This window comes from Coenobita brevimanus, chromosome 46 (assembly GCF_032717465.1).
Source record: "Coenobita brevimanus isolate Jiangsu-jjx chromosome 46, ASM3271746v2, whole genome shotgun sequence".
In the NCBI taxonomy this organism is placed as follows: domain Eukaryota; kingdom Metazoa; phylum Arthropoda; class Malacostraca; order Decapoda; family Coenobitidae; genus Coenobita; species Coenobita brevimanus.
Genome location: NC_136999.1, coordinates 2,964,361 through 2,981,077, shown reverse-complemented (window position 1 = coordinate 2,981,077; position 16,717 = coordinate 2,964,361). Strand labels below are relative to the sequence as shown.

Sequence of the window (16,717 nt, the reverse complement as noted above, 5' to 3'; positions counted from 1 at the left end):
TTCTCAGTAATGTGGTCTGAGAATGTTAGCTTGTAATCTATTACAACTCCTATGTCCTTTTCTGCGTTGGTTTTGGCAATGCTCTTGAACACGGTGAACTCTCGTTCCTCGACCCTGGACCTTCTTCCCCTCATATATTTGCTTTTCTCTGGGTGGAAAACGAGCATCCATCTTTCGGGCCATCTTCTTAGTTCATCCAGACCTCACATTTGGTCGAGCCTTTTTGAATATTCAGTAGATTTTTTAAATTGAAATGTATATTGTTTTAAAAGCATAATAGACTAATTTCACAAATGACTGAAATGTTTACTGTTGTCAGGGTATACAGAAACAAAAGGAGGTGATGGGTTTTGTACCACATACCCCTTCAGCAAATAGACCTGCAGTAACATACATTTACACAGTTTAAAGGAATCTATAAGATATATCACTTATGTAGTAGAGAAAAATAGCACCTGAACAGCATAGAAATGTAAGCATTGCACATTTGCCATAACCTGGGAGAGGACAACACACCGCCTTATCCCAGGGTCGTGTGGGGTCAGTGAGCGAGGGCAAAAGCCAAAAACACTCCCTCCTTAAGGCACCCTTAAGTCGTCCACCCACTCTTTGGGAACACTTACTTATGAAACCCTCCTATAGATTCTTCCAGATAATGAAGTAAAAAAAAAAAAAAAATCAAGTCAATCGAAAAGATAATTGTTACAATATAGAAACTTCAATACTTTACACAAAACTTATTACGTATTGCCAAACACTCCAAACTACGCCATCTATTGGGTTTTCCTCGCATCAGAATATTGTGCTTTTAGTTTATACAAATTTTTTTTGAGTTTATTTATACGTGTGTTCATTAATGCAATGGTGTCAGATATGGTTGTAGTAGGCTTTTTTGAGCTTTCGTCTCTCTTGTAGAGTTTTTTACTTATCTTGCCAGCCCACCAAAAATAATAATGTCACACTTGTATCTACCCTTTCGTGGAAATAAGCACAAAAATAGTTTCAATTAGTCTGATATAAAGAAAATTAATGATATGAGGAAACAGAGAAGCGTTCTGGCAAAGTATCCGACTTATTTCAAGAACGATGACGACATTGTAAAACAAAAACATTGTGAAAGCACAGGTCACTGCTACAGAATAATCACGAAATTACAGTCGAGGGAGACATTGTATTTGAGTATTGGAGTTAACACACAGTAAGGATTATAGGGACACCAAAAGTTAGTAACGTATGACCAGAAGACAATTAATAACCCTCAAGGGAACGCAGTATACGCAGCGGATATCAAGCTTGCAGGCAATGAAATGTGAGTATATGCCAAACCGGAGCTCAAAATACTGTATAATTAAACATTTCAAGTTATGTTGAAAGGGTTTGGGCACAGTAGTATGGAATGCACAAAATATCCCAGAACAGCTTATAATAAAATGCAAAGATTATGAACACTAAGGTATATACAGTACGGCACAGTCTTGAAAACTGATATGGAGATAATCTCATGGAAACACGAAACTTTTACTCACCAGTTTCTCGCATCAAAAGCTAACCTTACCTTACGGTGATAGTGGACTTAGGTCTTGTTAGTCCTCTATGACCAGATCTTCATCATCTGCTGAGTTTAGACGTGTGGTGGCCAAGAGTGGTTGTTTTTCTCTCATAGTTATATGTAATGGCTTGATTTTCCCAAAGCTTGTCAGGGAGCTTTTCAAAAGGTATCACATTTTTTGCTTCAGTCACATCATTGGGTAAGCTCTTCCACACATCCACAGTTCTTGAGCTAAAAGACATCTGCCTCAGTTTTATCCTACTCCGTTCTCTCGTCAATTTCCGTTCTTGTTACTATGGGTTGGCCCTTTATTTCTTAGTAGAGTGAAGTTCACTTTGGGGTCATACATATCACTCATTATCCTATATACCAGTATTTCGATCATGTCTCCCCTTACATGCCTGTAAGTCATAGAAGGTTTAGAGCAACTGCAATATAAGGACCACAATACAAATTTCACTTTTTTTTTCTTTTCCTTTTCTTTTTTTTTTTTTTTTACCAAAGCCCATCATGTGATTCTTTGAGTATTTTTTGAGTGTGTTTTCAAGTTGCAGTGTTTGCTAATTCTACTATAAGTTGTGAATATGGCTTAAAAAGGATCTTTGTTTACAGTCCCCAAGGGTGCTGAAAACAGATGCCATCTTGTGCACCAAAAACAGGTGGATACCATCTTAGAATGCGATTTTTGGCACAAATTTACCCTTATCAATGCTGATTTATCCAAACCTAACCTATACTTTTGTAACAGCCCAACCAGTTTCATCCAAGCCTAACCTTATCAAATCAAATTTATCCTAACCAAACCTAACCTGTTCTGTGCTAACCTAACAAAACTTATCTTAAACTAACCCAACCCATCCTATATGTATATGTATTTTCCTTGTTTATTGATAGGTTCTTGTCATAATTGAAAATGCTCATCTGTACACCATTACACAGGCTTTGAATCGGTTCAATGGTAGGTTCAATTTTTTATTTTACTGTATTTAAGAGGTTGTCCCACATATCCGTGAAGTATTCCCCGAAAATTACAGGTGTTCTATAAATGACCATCAGTAATAGGAGGTTCTCAGTTTTAACTACACAGCTCGTAGATTTTCCTGTAAGTGAATCCAAGTAAGAAGAAGTACAGTAGGTACTTGCAATACTGTATCGGTACATGTGTACGATGTGTGAGTTTTCTATCCTTATTACTCCAGTCTGGTCTGAAATTGCTGTCTCCCCATTGTGATTGCTGAGTTGTAATACCAGTAGGCCTAATAGATTAGAGGATATTGATACTGTACTGGTACTATTTATGAAGAAGTGCTCTGACGAGGAGGTGAAGTAAGTTGCAAAAGAGTGAAATAATGGGCCAGGTTAGTGTGAAATGGGTGTAGTTTTCATTTACAGTACTAGAATGTGATATTGTAGTCATTTCTTTCCAATCATGTGTTTGAATTCCCATCTAGGGAGATGCCTCTGTGATTTATTGAATTTTTGGCTTTGTCAAATTAGGCTTTCCCCCGATTAGCCTAGTTCATTGTAGCTAGGGTCTGCTGTATTTTCATTGCTATCACTTTTTTTTTTTTACAGATTTTTGCTGAATAATTTACTATATTTTTTAACAGTTTTTCATAGTTTTATTTATTTACTTATTTTTTTCCAACCAGCATAAGCTTGAGTAGTCTTGAGTGTGCCATCCATCTGTCTGTCTATAGCCAGGTGCCTAATTCCCAGAAGGGGTGGCCACAAACAGATTGCATCCATGTAACCCTCTCCTCTTCCACATGGCTGCCCTCCCTTCAGTGCACACTCCCCTTTCTTATATACCAGTATCACTCCACAGCATTCCTCCATCTCATCCCTGGTCTCCCACCCTTCCATCCTCCACCTCATTCACATACCGGTACACTCTTCTGGACAATCTCTCATGCTCTGCCCTCTCCACATGTGCTGATTACATAATTAAAGGTTGAATAATTTATAATACAGTATTTTTAAAGTTAGAGACGCCTTTGATTTAGCAATTTTTCATAAATTTCGAGCATAAGTTCCAACAGTAAAGGGTAGAGCTTGATAAACCCTTTCCTATTCCACCCACTGTCCAACTCACCACCCAGTCCTGTATTTGTCAAGCTGTCAGAGTCCTTCTTGGAGATATTCAAGAGCCTTTTGGATTCAAGATATCTTCTGTAGTTCCTTTTTTTTTCTTCTTCTTCTTTTTTTTCATGCATAACTTAAATGATGGAATCAGACAAACCCAGGGTCTTCCAAAGATCTGTTGTGCATTTAAAGCTTTGGCACCGTGGGATGTCCCAAGAACAGATGAGTGTTAAAGATGTTTGAGTAAAGGAACGGTATAATAAGCTAACTAAACCTAATCAGCATACCCAGCAAATCGTGACCAAACCTAACCGAGATTAACTGGTACAATATTTGGGACTTAGCTGCCGTACTTAATTGAGTTTGTGGATAAAGCTCAGCATTGGTAGTCATCCTGTATTGTTTAGCCTATTTGGGATTGTGGAGAGGAATAAATAAATGGGTGGAACCTTGTGGAACTTCAAAACACACTCAGAAGCAATCCTCTTACATAGAATGTCATGAAAAACCATGGCAAACTAAGGGAAATCTTAGAATCCTGGCAGTCACTTGAATAATAGGTACCTACCGTACTCTGCTATGATGATATGCTGTTTTTAATATTCTTTCTACCTCCAGATAATTTTATTAAGCTTAATGAGCATTTCAAAAATAGATTGCATGAACTCCAAGAAATTTCCCCTGAAAGGGAAATGTCATCTGTATGTGTCAAGAATTAAAAAAAAATAATAATGATAATAATACTTAGTTTGAATGGGTTGAATATACAGTATATAAGAACCAAGAGATTGAAGTTGAAATGCAACTAAAGTTTGTATAGTTAGATACTATACATTTAACCTCTTCAGCTAGAGGATGGAATTTTCATTTTATTTTTTGTTTTTTTCTATATGATTTTTAATAAGCTTGGGAGACCACTCTCATTAGGAGAGTTAATGAAGACTCTGTCTAACCCTTGAGACTTTAAGCTGCTTGTGCATCCATCTGGCATTGATGAAATATCGTCCAAGTGGTTGCTGTTGTTTGGTTGACTAATGTAGTTGTTGAACATTTGGAAGGAAGAATTTTTTTTAATAATTGCCAGGTTGGTTGTCTTGCCTTGCACTTAACCAGGCCAGGTGTTCATGTATGGTATGGTACTAGTAACAGCATGACCTTTTTGCTTACAGGCTTAAGATGGGGTGTGAGTCAGCTCCACGGAAGATTAATCAGCAAGCCGTTAGCATGCAATCTTCAGTTGTCCAGCCCTTGTACCAACTGCAGGACACTCTTCCAGACACAGACATCAGAAGTGCCATTGCCTCACAGGACTCATGACACGCAAGATGATCATCCAAATAATAAAGCATCTTATGTTCGTACGGCCCTTGGATTTGGAGTTGGCCTCTTTCTTGGTGCAACCTTGAAGACATTTTATGATGAAAAAGAAAAAAATGGTCATATTGCACCCAAGGTGTTTCCATCAGTATGTGCTGCCAATCCATTTTCATTTATCTCAGACCTTGACTCCAACAGTAACACTGATCAGCCAAAGTCAGTCAGCAAAAGAATGATGTACAACTTCATTGCTGATGCTGTAGAAAAGGCATCAGATAAAGTTGTATACATTGACATCAAGGATGCCAGAAGGTAATGTATCCTACAGATTCTGACTGATAGAGTATTTTTGGCTAACCTAGTACAGTACTGCTATGAAGTGAGTTTTCATTTATTGAGTTTTTACGTCTGCTTTTTATTAAACATAGTCATTATTATTATTTTTTTTTTCCAAGCACTGCTTTATTTTGCCTATGATACCATGTAGGTTAGTTGCATAATTGTAGATCAGAAAGACTTGAAAATTAGCTGAAGATTAGACAATAAATGATATATACACACCTTCATTTTGCATTGTTTATGGATGACCATTCAAGAAAAGATAGTACTTTCCATTAATGATACCTGACAGATAAAGGAGTGAACGTGTGTGGTCCATGCTACCTCTTTTTTGTTTTTGTTTTTGAAGGCCCCAGCATGCTTGCATGTGTCAGCCTTGGTCACCTAATGGCAGCTCTCCACGCTGCCCGATTTCTGGCAGCTTCCCGATTCAATCCCTTAACCCTGAGGTTACATGGAAAATAGAAAATAATAATGCAAAATGATGGCACTGCACATTGGTATTTTTATAGTGGCATTTAGTTTATGCATGTGATAATCATCATCATCATCATCCTAGCTCAGTTTCCCACATTTAAATGGTACAAGGAGATTCAGAGCTTCCTATATATATATATGTTACTTAGTACTGGTACAGATTAGCATTGTACTGTATGTCTTTGACAGTATAGTTCTTATAACTACTGTATATTAAAATTGATTATAAAATTAATACAGCACTCATGACACAGTGGTTTCATTGTATTTACATTAGTAATGCAGAACTATTGTTTTCATCATTCATTACATATAAGAGAACATAATATTTGACCTAGAATGTTTTGGTATGATACTGTATATTTTGTGGTGGGAAGTAAAGTTTGTAATTCAAACAGTACCATATGAATCATATTTATCTATAGACTTATGCCATTGTTTGTTATAATTCTGACTTGTATTAATCAGCAGCAGGCGGTTTGGGATGCGTGTGCAATCAATATCCAATGGGTCTGGCTTTGTGGTGTCTGAGAATGGTCTGATCCTCACCAATGCTCACGTGGTCACCAACCGACCAAGGTCCAGTATGGTCATGGTAAGTGCAGTGCTAATGGCCATATTGTAAGCAACATGGAGGCTTTATAGCATATTTTCCATTACAGTGTAATGTACTGTACATATTACACCATAACTATCTTCTATAAGCTGGTGTTTATATTCCCAGTAAAAACAGTTTCAGTGTCTTTTTGCAATTTTTCCATATACAGTAATATGATTACTGACCTTTTTTGTGTGTATGTCCTATAGGTAGCAGTTTATAAGTAGAAGTACAGTATTCAGCTGTATGATAATATATTTCTTTTATGTTTATATATGACAATATATTGTAAGTCCTCTTTGTGTGTACCTTTGTTTGTGTGTGTGTGTGTTTGTGGGTAATGAGTCCAAGTAAATGAAGGAAAATTGCTTATTACAGTATTTTCATTGCTTTCTATACAGCTTGTTGACAGTTTCCCCCAGTTTACAGTACCAGTTGTATGGAAAGAATTGATATTATTTTAGAACATTTCTGATATATGACGACAGCCTCTATGAAAGACTAAACTGAATGAAATTATATTCCTCAGGTGCGGCTGCATAATGGTAAGGAATACGAGGGCATAGTAGAGGATATTGACACACTCTCAGACCTTGCACTCATCAGAATAAATTGTGTAAGTTCTCCTTTTTTGCTTTTTGGTACTAAATAACGTGTTGCTGAAAACCTTTTGACAATTTTTTTTTTTTTTTTTTAGCCTACTTATTTATGTATTGTGTTCTGTGTGTGTGTGTGTGTGTGTGTGTGTGCGTGCGTGCATATATACATCAGTGTACTATATATCCATCCTTTTATCCATCATCCAATCTTATGTTGCCCCATGAGGAGCAAAGGCACCCAGGGCAAGGCAAGTTGGCCCTGACATTTAAGATGAGAGTGACCAGCCTCACTCATCCCTGAGTGGCATTATGTGAGCAGTAAACCCCAGCCACCCTCTGGATATAAACCTACACAGGCTCAATCCGATTGGAGCGCCTTAATTACCCACTAAACCACCAGGTGGCATAATTGGTTAAGTGGTTACCACCCAGCATAGTAATTTGTTTCCTGCTGTACAGGAAACCATTGGGCCTGTCACTTAGTGTAGAGTCACCCATAGGCAGAAAGAAGAGGAAAGAAAAAAGGAAAGAAAAACAGAAGAGGGAGTGTAAAGCACCCATAGGCAGAAAGAAGAGGAAAGAATGAAGGAAAGAAATACAAGAGGAAGGAAGTGAGGAAAGGACAGACACCCAAAGCAGCACTACATCGAGTGAGTGGATGGTGAGCACCCCCACCTACAGCCATATAAATAGATACTTTTTTTTTTTTTTTTTTTCTACTTGTAGCACTGTTATTGCATTAAGTTACTCCTCTAGGGAATGTAGCACATTTTCCCTAACTTCCTCCATGATTCATTCATTCATTGCCAGACGCCATGTATCCCAGACAGGGTGGCCAAGGGCTTAGAGTTAATTGTTTTACAGGGAGGGGCACTAATCCTCCACCAACCCCACTTGACACGTAGGGATGCCAACAGCATCTGGTGTTCCCAGGCGGTCACCCATCCAAGTACTAACCAGACCCAACGTTGCTTAACTTCGCTGATCGGACGGGAAGCGATGTACTCAGGGTGGTATGGCCGTTGTCCTCCATGATATGATTATTATATATCAGTCTTGCTAACAACAAGAGAGACATGTAAGTGAACAGGATAGAATAATTTCAATATTTTTGTTATTAATGGACTGATTGAAGTGAAACTTGGTACTTACTTTCTTCTTTTCATTACAGTTTATTCACAGTTAGATCAGCTTTGGATATCGTCTCCTTCACCGTTGAAATGTAACTGAACCATTATTTTAAACCTGCGAATTTTCAGTGTTTATTCAATAGGATGGCTACATTCTCCTTAATTATGCTTTCTCTCAGGTGATCAAGCATGCAAAGCTTGTTATTAAGCCCTTTTCCATTAAGATGACTCTGCTAGCAGAAAGAAAATATCTTAAGTTAAATCAGGAAAATGAAAAATCCATGGTCATTTATTAAGTATGGCATGATGTCAGAATTAGCGCAGTTGACCATCTGATACAGAGTGCGGAACTGGTGAAAGAAAAACCAATTCATTTTCAGTGTGTGTCTCTTTTATTTCAAATGCAGGACTGTATATGATTGACATAGACTGAAGTTTGTGAGTTCAGAGCTCCATCTAAACCCATTCATTAATAACAGACATGTTGACATTGGTCTGGGGTGTGAAGAGTAATCTATCTATCTATCCATCTATTGCCAGACGCCATAATCCCGTACAGGGTGGCCATTTGACTCTGAGTTATTTGTTTTACAGGGAGGGGCACTAACCCTCCACCAACCCACTTGACACGTATGGAGCACGTATGGTTTGGTTATATGGTTACCACCCAGCGTTGTAAATGGTTTCTTGGCTTACAGGAAACCATTTGGCTTGTCACTCAGTGTAAAGCCACCTGTAACAGAAAGAAAAGCAATAAGTAGTGACAGGAAAGATGGGAGAAATAGGAAGAGAGGAGGGCAGGTACAGAAAAAAAAAATGATAAAGGCTAAGGAAGAAGTAGGCAGCACTACATCAAGTGAGTGGATGATGGTTGCCACCACCTACCAATGAACCCTATAAATATGCTTCTCATTACTGTACTAATTATTACGGTATTGTTTTTCGTTTTTTCATGTGCTGTACATTACCTAACCCCACAAGGGTAAGTCATTATTACTTTTCATTTTTTTATTTTTCCAGGATAATCTCAACCCAGTGAAACTTGGCCAGTCAAGTGACCTGCGTCCCGGTGAATTTGTAGCAGCGCTGGGCTCACCACTGTCGCTCTCTAACACCATCACGGCTGGAGTGGTGTCCTCTGTTGGCCGGGGCAGCAAAGAGCTTGGCCTGAGGGGGGGCAAGGACATACAGTACATCCAGACTGATGCCACCATCACAGTAAGATGCAGTTACAGCCATTCTGGTAGTGGAGAGGGATGCCTTCATATGGTGTTACCAGTATGACTGGGTCATGAAGCTGTCCAGTAATACTAGCACCCCTCAGTCCCTCTCCTATCCCTTGAAAGGAGTGTGGTGGATTGCAGAATGGCAGCATCATCCTGCAGCCTATTTGGTTCAGTCATATGAGCCTTTGGATGTAGCTACTGTTGCTGCTACTACAGTCAGTTCATGTTTAACCCATACACTATGATGACGTCCTGTATTCTGTTATCGTACTAGACCTATCTTAAGACAGTATTGTTCAGTTCAGGAGAGGCTTTCCAAAATGGAGGGGTTTGATAAAGCCTCCTTGTACTGTACTGTGCTCCTTCACTGTAAGATTTCTTCCAAAAGTTAACTAAAATCTCATGGTAATAAGAAAACTTATATTAAATATACTGTATGTCATCGGAAGAAGGGGTTAAAGGTGTTTTCATTATAAAATTGCCAGTGAATTACATCTATTCTTCAGTTAATGCACTGTAATATTATTGTGAAGTCAGAAATTATTATTATTATTTTTTTTTAAAGCTCATTTTTTATCCACAAACATGTGTCCCTTTAAGATATTTCACTTAAAGTATCATTTTGCCTCTACATATTGTAGACTGTGAATGAGAATTGCATGTACTAATTTATTACCATAACTTATGGAACTGTATATATATATATATATATATATATATATATATATAGATAGATAGATAGATATAGATATAGATAGATAGATAGATAGATAGATACATATATATATATATATATATATATATATATATATATATATATATATATATATAGGTGGGGACGCTCACCATCCACTCACTCAATGTAGTGCTGCTCTCGTGTGTCTGCCCTGTCCTCTCCTCCATCCTTCTTTCCTTCCATCTTCTTCTATCTTTTTTTTCCTTCATTCTTTCCTCATCTTTCTGCCTACAGGTGACTTTACATTCCCTCTTCTGTCCTTCATTCTTTCATTCTTTCCTCTTCCTTCTGCTTATAAGTGACTCTACACTGAGTGACAAGCCAAATGGATCCCTGTACACCAGGAAACCTTGTACTGCACTGGGTGGTAACCACATAACCAAATTATGGTGCCTGGTGGTTTAGTGGGAAATTAAGGTGCTCCAGTCAGATTGAACCAGTGCAGGTTTACTGTATATCCAAGGGGTGGTTGGGGTTTATTGTTTACGTAATGCCACTCAGGGATGAGTGAGACTGGTCTCTCTTATCTTAAATGTGGACTAACTTGCCCAGCCCTGGGCTTCTACGCACCTCATGGGGCAACATAGGATTGGATGATGGATGGATAGATAAAATTGTCTGGTAGCAACAAGGCTAAAGTGAAAAGGATATCTCCCAGCTTCCTGCAGTTAAAACTTAAATCACAAAGGGAAAGGCAAGCCCTCAGATTTCGATGGTTGATTATGGGATATCTATTTTTATTAGACTTGATTTGCTTCTATTCCATATTGCCGAGTGCAGTTAGATATGATACAAAGATACCAGACATGTTCAATCTTTATCCAGTACTGGTATGTACTTTAAAAATTGTTAAAAAAAACTGAGGACTGCACTGTGCCTTTCCCATGTTCATTTTAATAGGAAAGTCATAAACCTTTTGCATTACACGGTATTCTGTTGTCAGGAGATATTTCAGATATATTAAAATTTGGTTTTACCATAAGATCCTGCTGATTGTTCTCACGTTCATCCTGTGTATTTCATTGTTTCTTGAAATGACCTCACCCCATCTTTAGGTGGGCATGAAGATGATGATTATGATGATGTTTTCCATTTGGCTAATGTTTTCTTTCTTTGTTTTTTCATTTAGTTCGGAAATTCTGGTGGTCCACTGATCAACATGGATGGAGAAGTGATTGGTATCAACTCCATGACTGTAACTTCAGGCATATCTTTTGCTATTCCCATTGACTATGCCAAGGAATTCATTGCTAATGCAGAGAAGAAGAAGTCTGAGCTGTGTAAGTATTTTAATGCATGTTTGCTTTTGCTGTTCTGCATTATGGAAGAGAAATACCTCAATATTTGTTTTTGCTGTTTGATTTTACATAAGAAAAATTCTTCTTCAACAAATGTGTGGAGATGGTTAGGTCTATGAGTTGAGGCCAGGATTCCGGTCACTTTACTTGTGTTTGAATAAGACAGTGTCTGGGCTCTTAATCTGCGCATGGTGTTGATAGTTCTCCCTCATGTGTGCTTTTTCTTTCTTTCTTTTCTGGACCGTGACTCACTCCCACTTTAGAGGAAAGACTATCAGGATAATGATGATGATGATGTGGAGAAGGAGGAGGATTTATTGGATTTTTAGACGTATGAGTTTCTTCAGTCAAAGTGCTTGTGATTTTTATACAAGTTTGTGTTTCAGGGATCTTCCTGTGTTTTATTGGTCATTAGTATTGAGATGATTTTTTTTTTTTTTTTTAATTCTCTGTTCCAGGGTCTTTTCAACCCATTATATTACTCTAAATAGGGTTAGGATAATGATACTGATGAAGATGATAGACATACTTCTTTGTGTTAGCAACCATATCAGTGTGAAATGAAACCCACCATTCCCTTTGCAGCCAAGTATGAGGAGTCTGGGTCCTCTGTCAGTCGCCGTTACCTTGGACTCACCATGTTAACTCTGACCCCAAACATCCTGCTGGAGCTGCAGGCCCGAGGCAATGCACCGCAGACTCTGCCAGCCAATGTCACGCATGGTATTTTCATATGGAGGATTGTGGTTGGCTCCCCAGCTTATCAGTATGTGTTGAACAAGTATTTCAGTTTTAAGTTATAGTTAGTATAGTACATTAATTTCTTGAGATGAGTCCCCAGCTTATCATTATACAGTACAGTATATTGCACAAGTAGCCTATTTCAGTATTAAGTTGCCAGTATATCTAATAATTACATTAATTTCATGAGATGGATCCCTCCACCTTATCAGTATATACTAAACAAGTGTTTTATTTTTATGATCCATGTAGTGCAGTACATTATATAATTTCTTGTGATGGGTGAGTGTGGAAAAACAAATGACACTTCTCAACAAATATTGACTGACTATGTAATGCTGTAACAGATGCTATTTTACCTTACCTCATCTTTAGGTGGGCAAAAGTGTCAGAATGACCATGAAAATGAATTTTCTATTCCTAGGGCTAAGAGAGAGAGACAGAATTACTTCTCATATATTCTGTAATGTCATAAAGTGCAACTAAAAAGGAATGGGAGCAGAGGTGGCCCCACTGCTTAAGACTTTTGTTGCAAGCAGTCTGAACTTCCCACCACACATAAAGAAGGGAGATTGTACCTGGAGATGAATTACTTCTTTGCTTCAGCTCTTTTAGGATCAGTGAGTTGTGTTCTGGGTATCCTTATGCCCTGTAATAGTACCATAGTTGTTGCAACTGCTTGGTCACCTGAAACCTGAACTAGGTAGACTGCAGCCTGAAGTTACCCTTCTGCTGCAGCACACCATCCTCCTTTTATGAGATAGAAAGGGAATTGAGGGATGTTTGTATAAGCGGGCAGTGAAGTAGCTTTGTTGTATTTGTGCCACCACTTGAAGGCATCCCTATCTAGCACCTGTTTGCCATGTAATTACATGTATGGGATATTGAATCAAGATCATGAGGTGATTTAGGCTACTAATATGAAGTTCTGCACTGAAATCAAATTTGCCTGATAACTGCTACCTGAGTACTGGATGGGTTCATGTTTGATATACAGTACAATTTGTAAGCAGTGCAGCATAAGTACCGTATGCATTATCATCATCATCATCATTATCATCTAATCCTGTTTTGCCCCATGAGGAACATAGGAGCCTGAGGCTATGCAAGTTGGCCCTGATGTTTAAGTTGAGAGTAACCAGCTTCACTCATCCCTGAGTGGCATTACGTTATCAATATGCTAAACAACGTAAAAGAGTTGGACTAGTGAGACAAGTTGGTTGATACACACAAATACAAGGTTGCCGCAGCAGATGTTAGTGTCATAGTTGAAGAATGTTGGATGGCTTATCAAACCTTGGAGTGACAAAACTAAGAGTGTAGAGTGTACATACAGTATATGAGTTGTATGGGTGAAATAATTTTTCACCTGGAAGGGGTGACTGTGTAATTAGCTGTTATTGTTTTATTAGTGAAGCAGTTTTAGAAAAATGTGATGGAGAGGACTGAAGTGCAGTACTGAGGTTTGAGTGGTATATAATCTGAGAGGAGGAAATACGGTAGGTGTTTTGAATGAAAGATGATTACCAATGGGAATTTTGAATGAAGCATGATTTCCAGTAGGCCACCTAAAATTATCATCCATATTCAAGTGCAGAGAAAGTAAGTTGCACAAAGAAACTGAGGAGTAAGAAAATGAGTGATCATATCAGATGTTTTGCAAGTGTAGTAACAGATAAAGGGAGCATATTTTGAACAAATTTTGCAACCATTTCCAGGTAATATTTGTTGGGATTTAACCACTTTAGTTTGCAGATTTTTTTTATTATTTTATTCCTGCTATCACTAGATTATTATATTTAGCATAGGAGTGACTTTTCACTCTGGAGTGGTTTGATATAACCATTAGTATTTCAATATTGGAAACCATTTTGTCATCATCACCATCCAAACCTCCTTTCCCACCCTAGGGCAGGGTGAGGAGTAGCAGTGTCCAGACAGCCAAAGTTTGCTAAATTTAATGGGCCATGCTTCCAATCACTCTCATTCAAACCCTTGAAATCCTGGCTCCATCAGATAGCACCCCCCCCCCCCAAATTTCACCACATTCTCTAGCTTCACATATACCTATCTGATAGAGCCAATCAGAACACTGTCATGTTTAAAAGAGGGACCCAGTCCCTGGTTATGCGCTTCTCCCCACAAAATTCATCCATCCAACTTGTTCTCTTGTCAGTCCCTTAGCCTCACCAACTTCCATCCTTCTCTTCCTCACACACTTATCTGTCATATCCCTCCATCTTCATCTTGGCCTACCTTGCCTCCTCCCTCCTTCAAATTCACTCAGGTATACCTTTTTCACCACTCTCGTGTTATCCTTCTTTCCACATGACCAGACCATCTAAGTACACTATCTTTGATTCTGGTGTCCATGGACTTCCTCACTCTGCATCTTTCACATATCACATTATTCCATATCCTGTCCACTCTGTGTACTCCACATACATTCCTAAGCAGTCCCATCTCCCCTGCGCTTACTCTTGACTTTCCATTTTCGTGCCACACCATAGTTTCACATCCGTATGTTAAAGTTGTCACTAACACTCCTTCATGTAAGCCTTGTGCAGCTGCAGTACTCAAGCCTCTGTTTCTTATCAAGGCCTTCATAACAGCAGCTACTTTTGTTCCTTTTATCACTGTACTTTCCACTTTTGCACATTTTCCTCTCATTTCTGTCACTGTACTCAGGTATTTGAATTCTCTCACCAATTTCAGTCTCTCTCCATTCACTGTAACATCACACTGGGGGTCACCTTCTCTCTCAGTAACCATCGCATTACTTTTTGCAGCATTTACTTCCAAGGTACAACACTCACAGACATCTACAAAACTCTGCACTAGTCTTCAAGTAGCACTGCATCATCAGCATACAACAAATTTGAGATATTTCATCCACCACCATTCATTACCGACGCCATCCCTGTCTCCATTACTCATATTTTTACTTCTCTCATCACTCTCATCACTCCATCCACATATATATATATATATATATATATATATATATATATATATATAGTCATCATCATCATCGTCATCATCCGGACCTCCTTTCCCACCCTAGGGCAGGGTGAGGAGTAGCAATGTCCAGACAGCCCAATATTGCCCAGTCCAATGGGCCACGCTTCCATTCACTCATAAATAAAGTAAAACAAAACAGATATCTTGCATAAACTATGTAAAGTAACCTAGTAATAGCATGAAAAAAAAAGTCACCGTATTGAAGGGGTTGAGGCATTTTTTCTCCTATTTACTGTGAACTTAACTCTCAGACTCCTGTGACTCACTCTTGCCCAGATCAGCTAGAATAAAATACTGTACTGGAGGTTTCCTGAACATAAGATGGTTAATGGAGACAGTATTTATCCTGAGGCTCTTATGATTCACTCAGCTGAATAAAATTATACAGTGTCAGCAGGAATAAATACTAGGGAAGAGGCAACCGTTGTAGGTGTAAGAATGAAAAAGAAAGGCAGAAATGGTGACTTACATCAAGTGATACTGTAGTGCCTGGTGAGCTAGTGATTAAAATGACCCAGTCTGTGATAACCTTCCATAGGTTCAATTCCAAAAATGCATTACCAGTTTAGTTTGTTTATTTTCATCTGACAGAACTGGGCCACTCCTACAACCTGAGTATTTTCATCTGACAGAACTGGGCCACTCCTACAACCTGAGCACAATGTTGTAGTTGCATGAAATTCATTGAGCCTTAATTTTAAAGTAAGAATGAGTCTTCTTGGCTGCATGTCAAATCAGCCCTCCAGTTTGGCTACACTTGGCCATTAGCTTAGCTGAAAGGGTTTAGGGAGCTTTGTCAGGTTAGAAGAAATGAGCTATAATGGAAGTTAGCTGGTCACCTAGCCTTAAATATGCAGGACAACAATAACTGAGCCTCAAACCATGACACCTTTAAAGGGGTAAAATGGAGTTATTGCCTATTATCACTTTGTAACTAGGACCTGCCATATTAATAAACCATATGCTTTCCTCTTGAACTTAGAGCAGGACTACAGCCAGGTGATATCGTGACACACATCAACACCCATGAGGTACACTCCTCCCGAGATGTATACAAGTACCTGGAGGGCAGAGGAGATCTAGCCATGATTGTCATCCGCAACGGTCAGCGCTACAGCGTCACGGTTGTTCCTGAAGAGTAAACTTGTTTCTGAACATGGTGATGATAGTATTTATGTAGTTGTAAGGGAATCCTGTTTATGCTGTGAGTATAATATTGTGGTTTATATTAAAGAAAGAGATTTGCATTTCTTTTGAGTTTCACTCCCATCATTTGATATTACAGTACAGTACAGTGTCATTTTTATTATGTTCTTGTTATCCCCTAATTAATTGATTCAGCCAGAGGAGACTTTTCAGGCTAGAGGCAGTACCTCCTTTACTGCAAAAGGTGTCTCCCTAAAGTGTATAAAATCATCGGATATTATAGTACAGTAGCAAGAATACTGCAGAATGAAAATGTCACCTTCTGGCTGAGGAGGTTTATATATATATATATATATATATATATATATATATATATATATATATATATATATTTAAATGACTGCTATGTATTGGGCACATTAGTATACCCCTATTGATTATATTGCTGTGGTGGC

At 38.4% G+C, this 16,717-nt stretch overlaps 1 protein-coding gene and 1 non-coding gene across 4 annotated transcripts; one reads left to right on the top strand and one right to left on the bottom strand.

Annotated features, from left to right (window-relative positions):
- Positions 1 to 1,125: 1,125 nt before the first annotated feature.
- On the top strand, positions 1,126 to 16,366 carry HtrA2 (HTRA2-related serine protease). 3 transcript variants are annotated; one of them, XM_080271426.1, is made up of 8 exons: positions 1,126 to 1,309; positions 4,804 to 5,263; positions 6,239 to 6,362; positions 6,895 to 6,981; positions 9,115 to 9,312; positions 11,186 to 11,336; positions 11,940 to 12,120; positions 16,099 to 16,366. In XM_080271426.1, exons 1-8 carry the CDS (start codon positions 1,234 to 1,236, stop codon positions 16,256 to 16,258), a joined length of 1,437 nt encoding a protein of 478 aa, XP_080127552.1. In that variant the 5' UTR covers positions 1,126 to 1,233; the 3' UTR covers positions 16,259 to 16,366. The 3 variants fall into 3 exon arrangements, with proteins under 3 accessions (XP_080127552.1, XP_080127551.1, XP_080127553.1); XM_080271425.1 differs by having other exon boundaries at positions 6,236 to 6,362; XM_080271427.1 differs by having other exon boundaries at positions 6,236 to 6,362; positions 16,104 to 16,256.
- Positions 7,873 to 7,991, bottom strand: LOC145398876 (5S ribosomal RNA). The gene has a single exon (XR_013897208.1). It is a non-coding gene; the product is annotated as a 5S ribosomal RNA (ribosomal RNA).
- Positions 16,367 to 16,717: the final 351 nt, after the last annotated feature.

Bases quoted from the DNA above. Each gene is read 5' to 3' on its own strand.
- HtrA2 (XM_080271425.1), top strand. From the start codon at position 1,234: ATGACCAGAAGACAATTAATAACCCTCAAGGGAACGCAGTATACGCAG. The intron at 6,982-9,114 runs GTAAGTTCTCCT...TTATTTTTCCAG, and splicing joins CACTCATCAGAATAAATTGT to GATAATCTCAACCCAGTGAA. The intron at 9,313-11,185 runs GTAAGATGCAGT...TTTTTCATTTAG, and splicing joins AGACTGATGCCACCATCACA to TTCGGAAATTCTGGTGGTCC.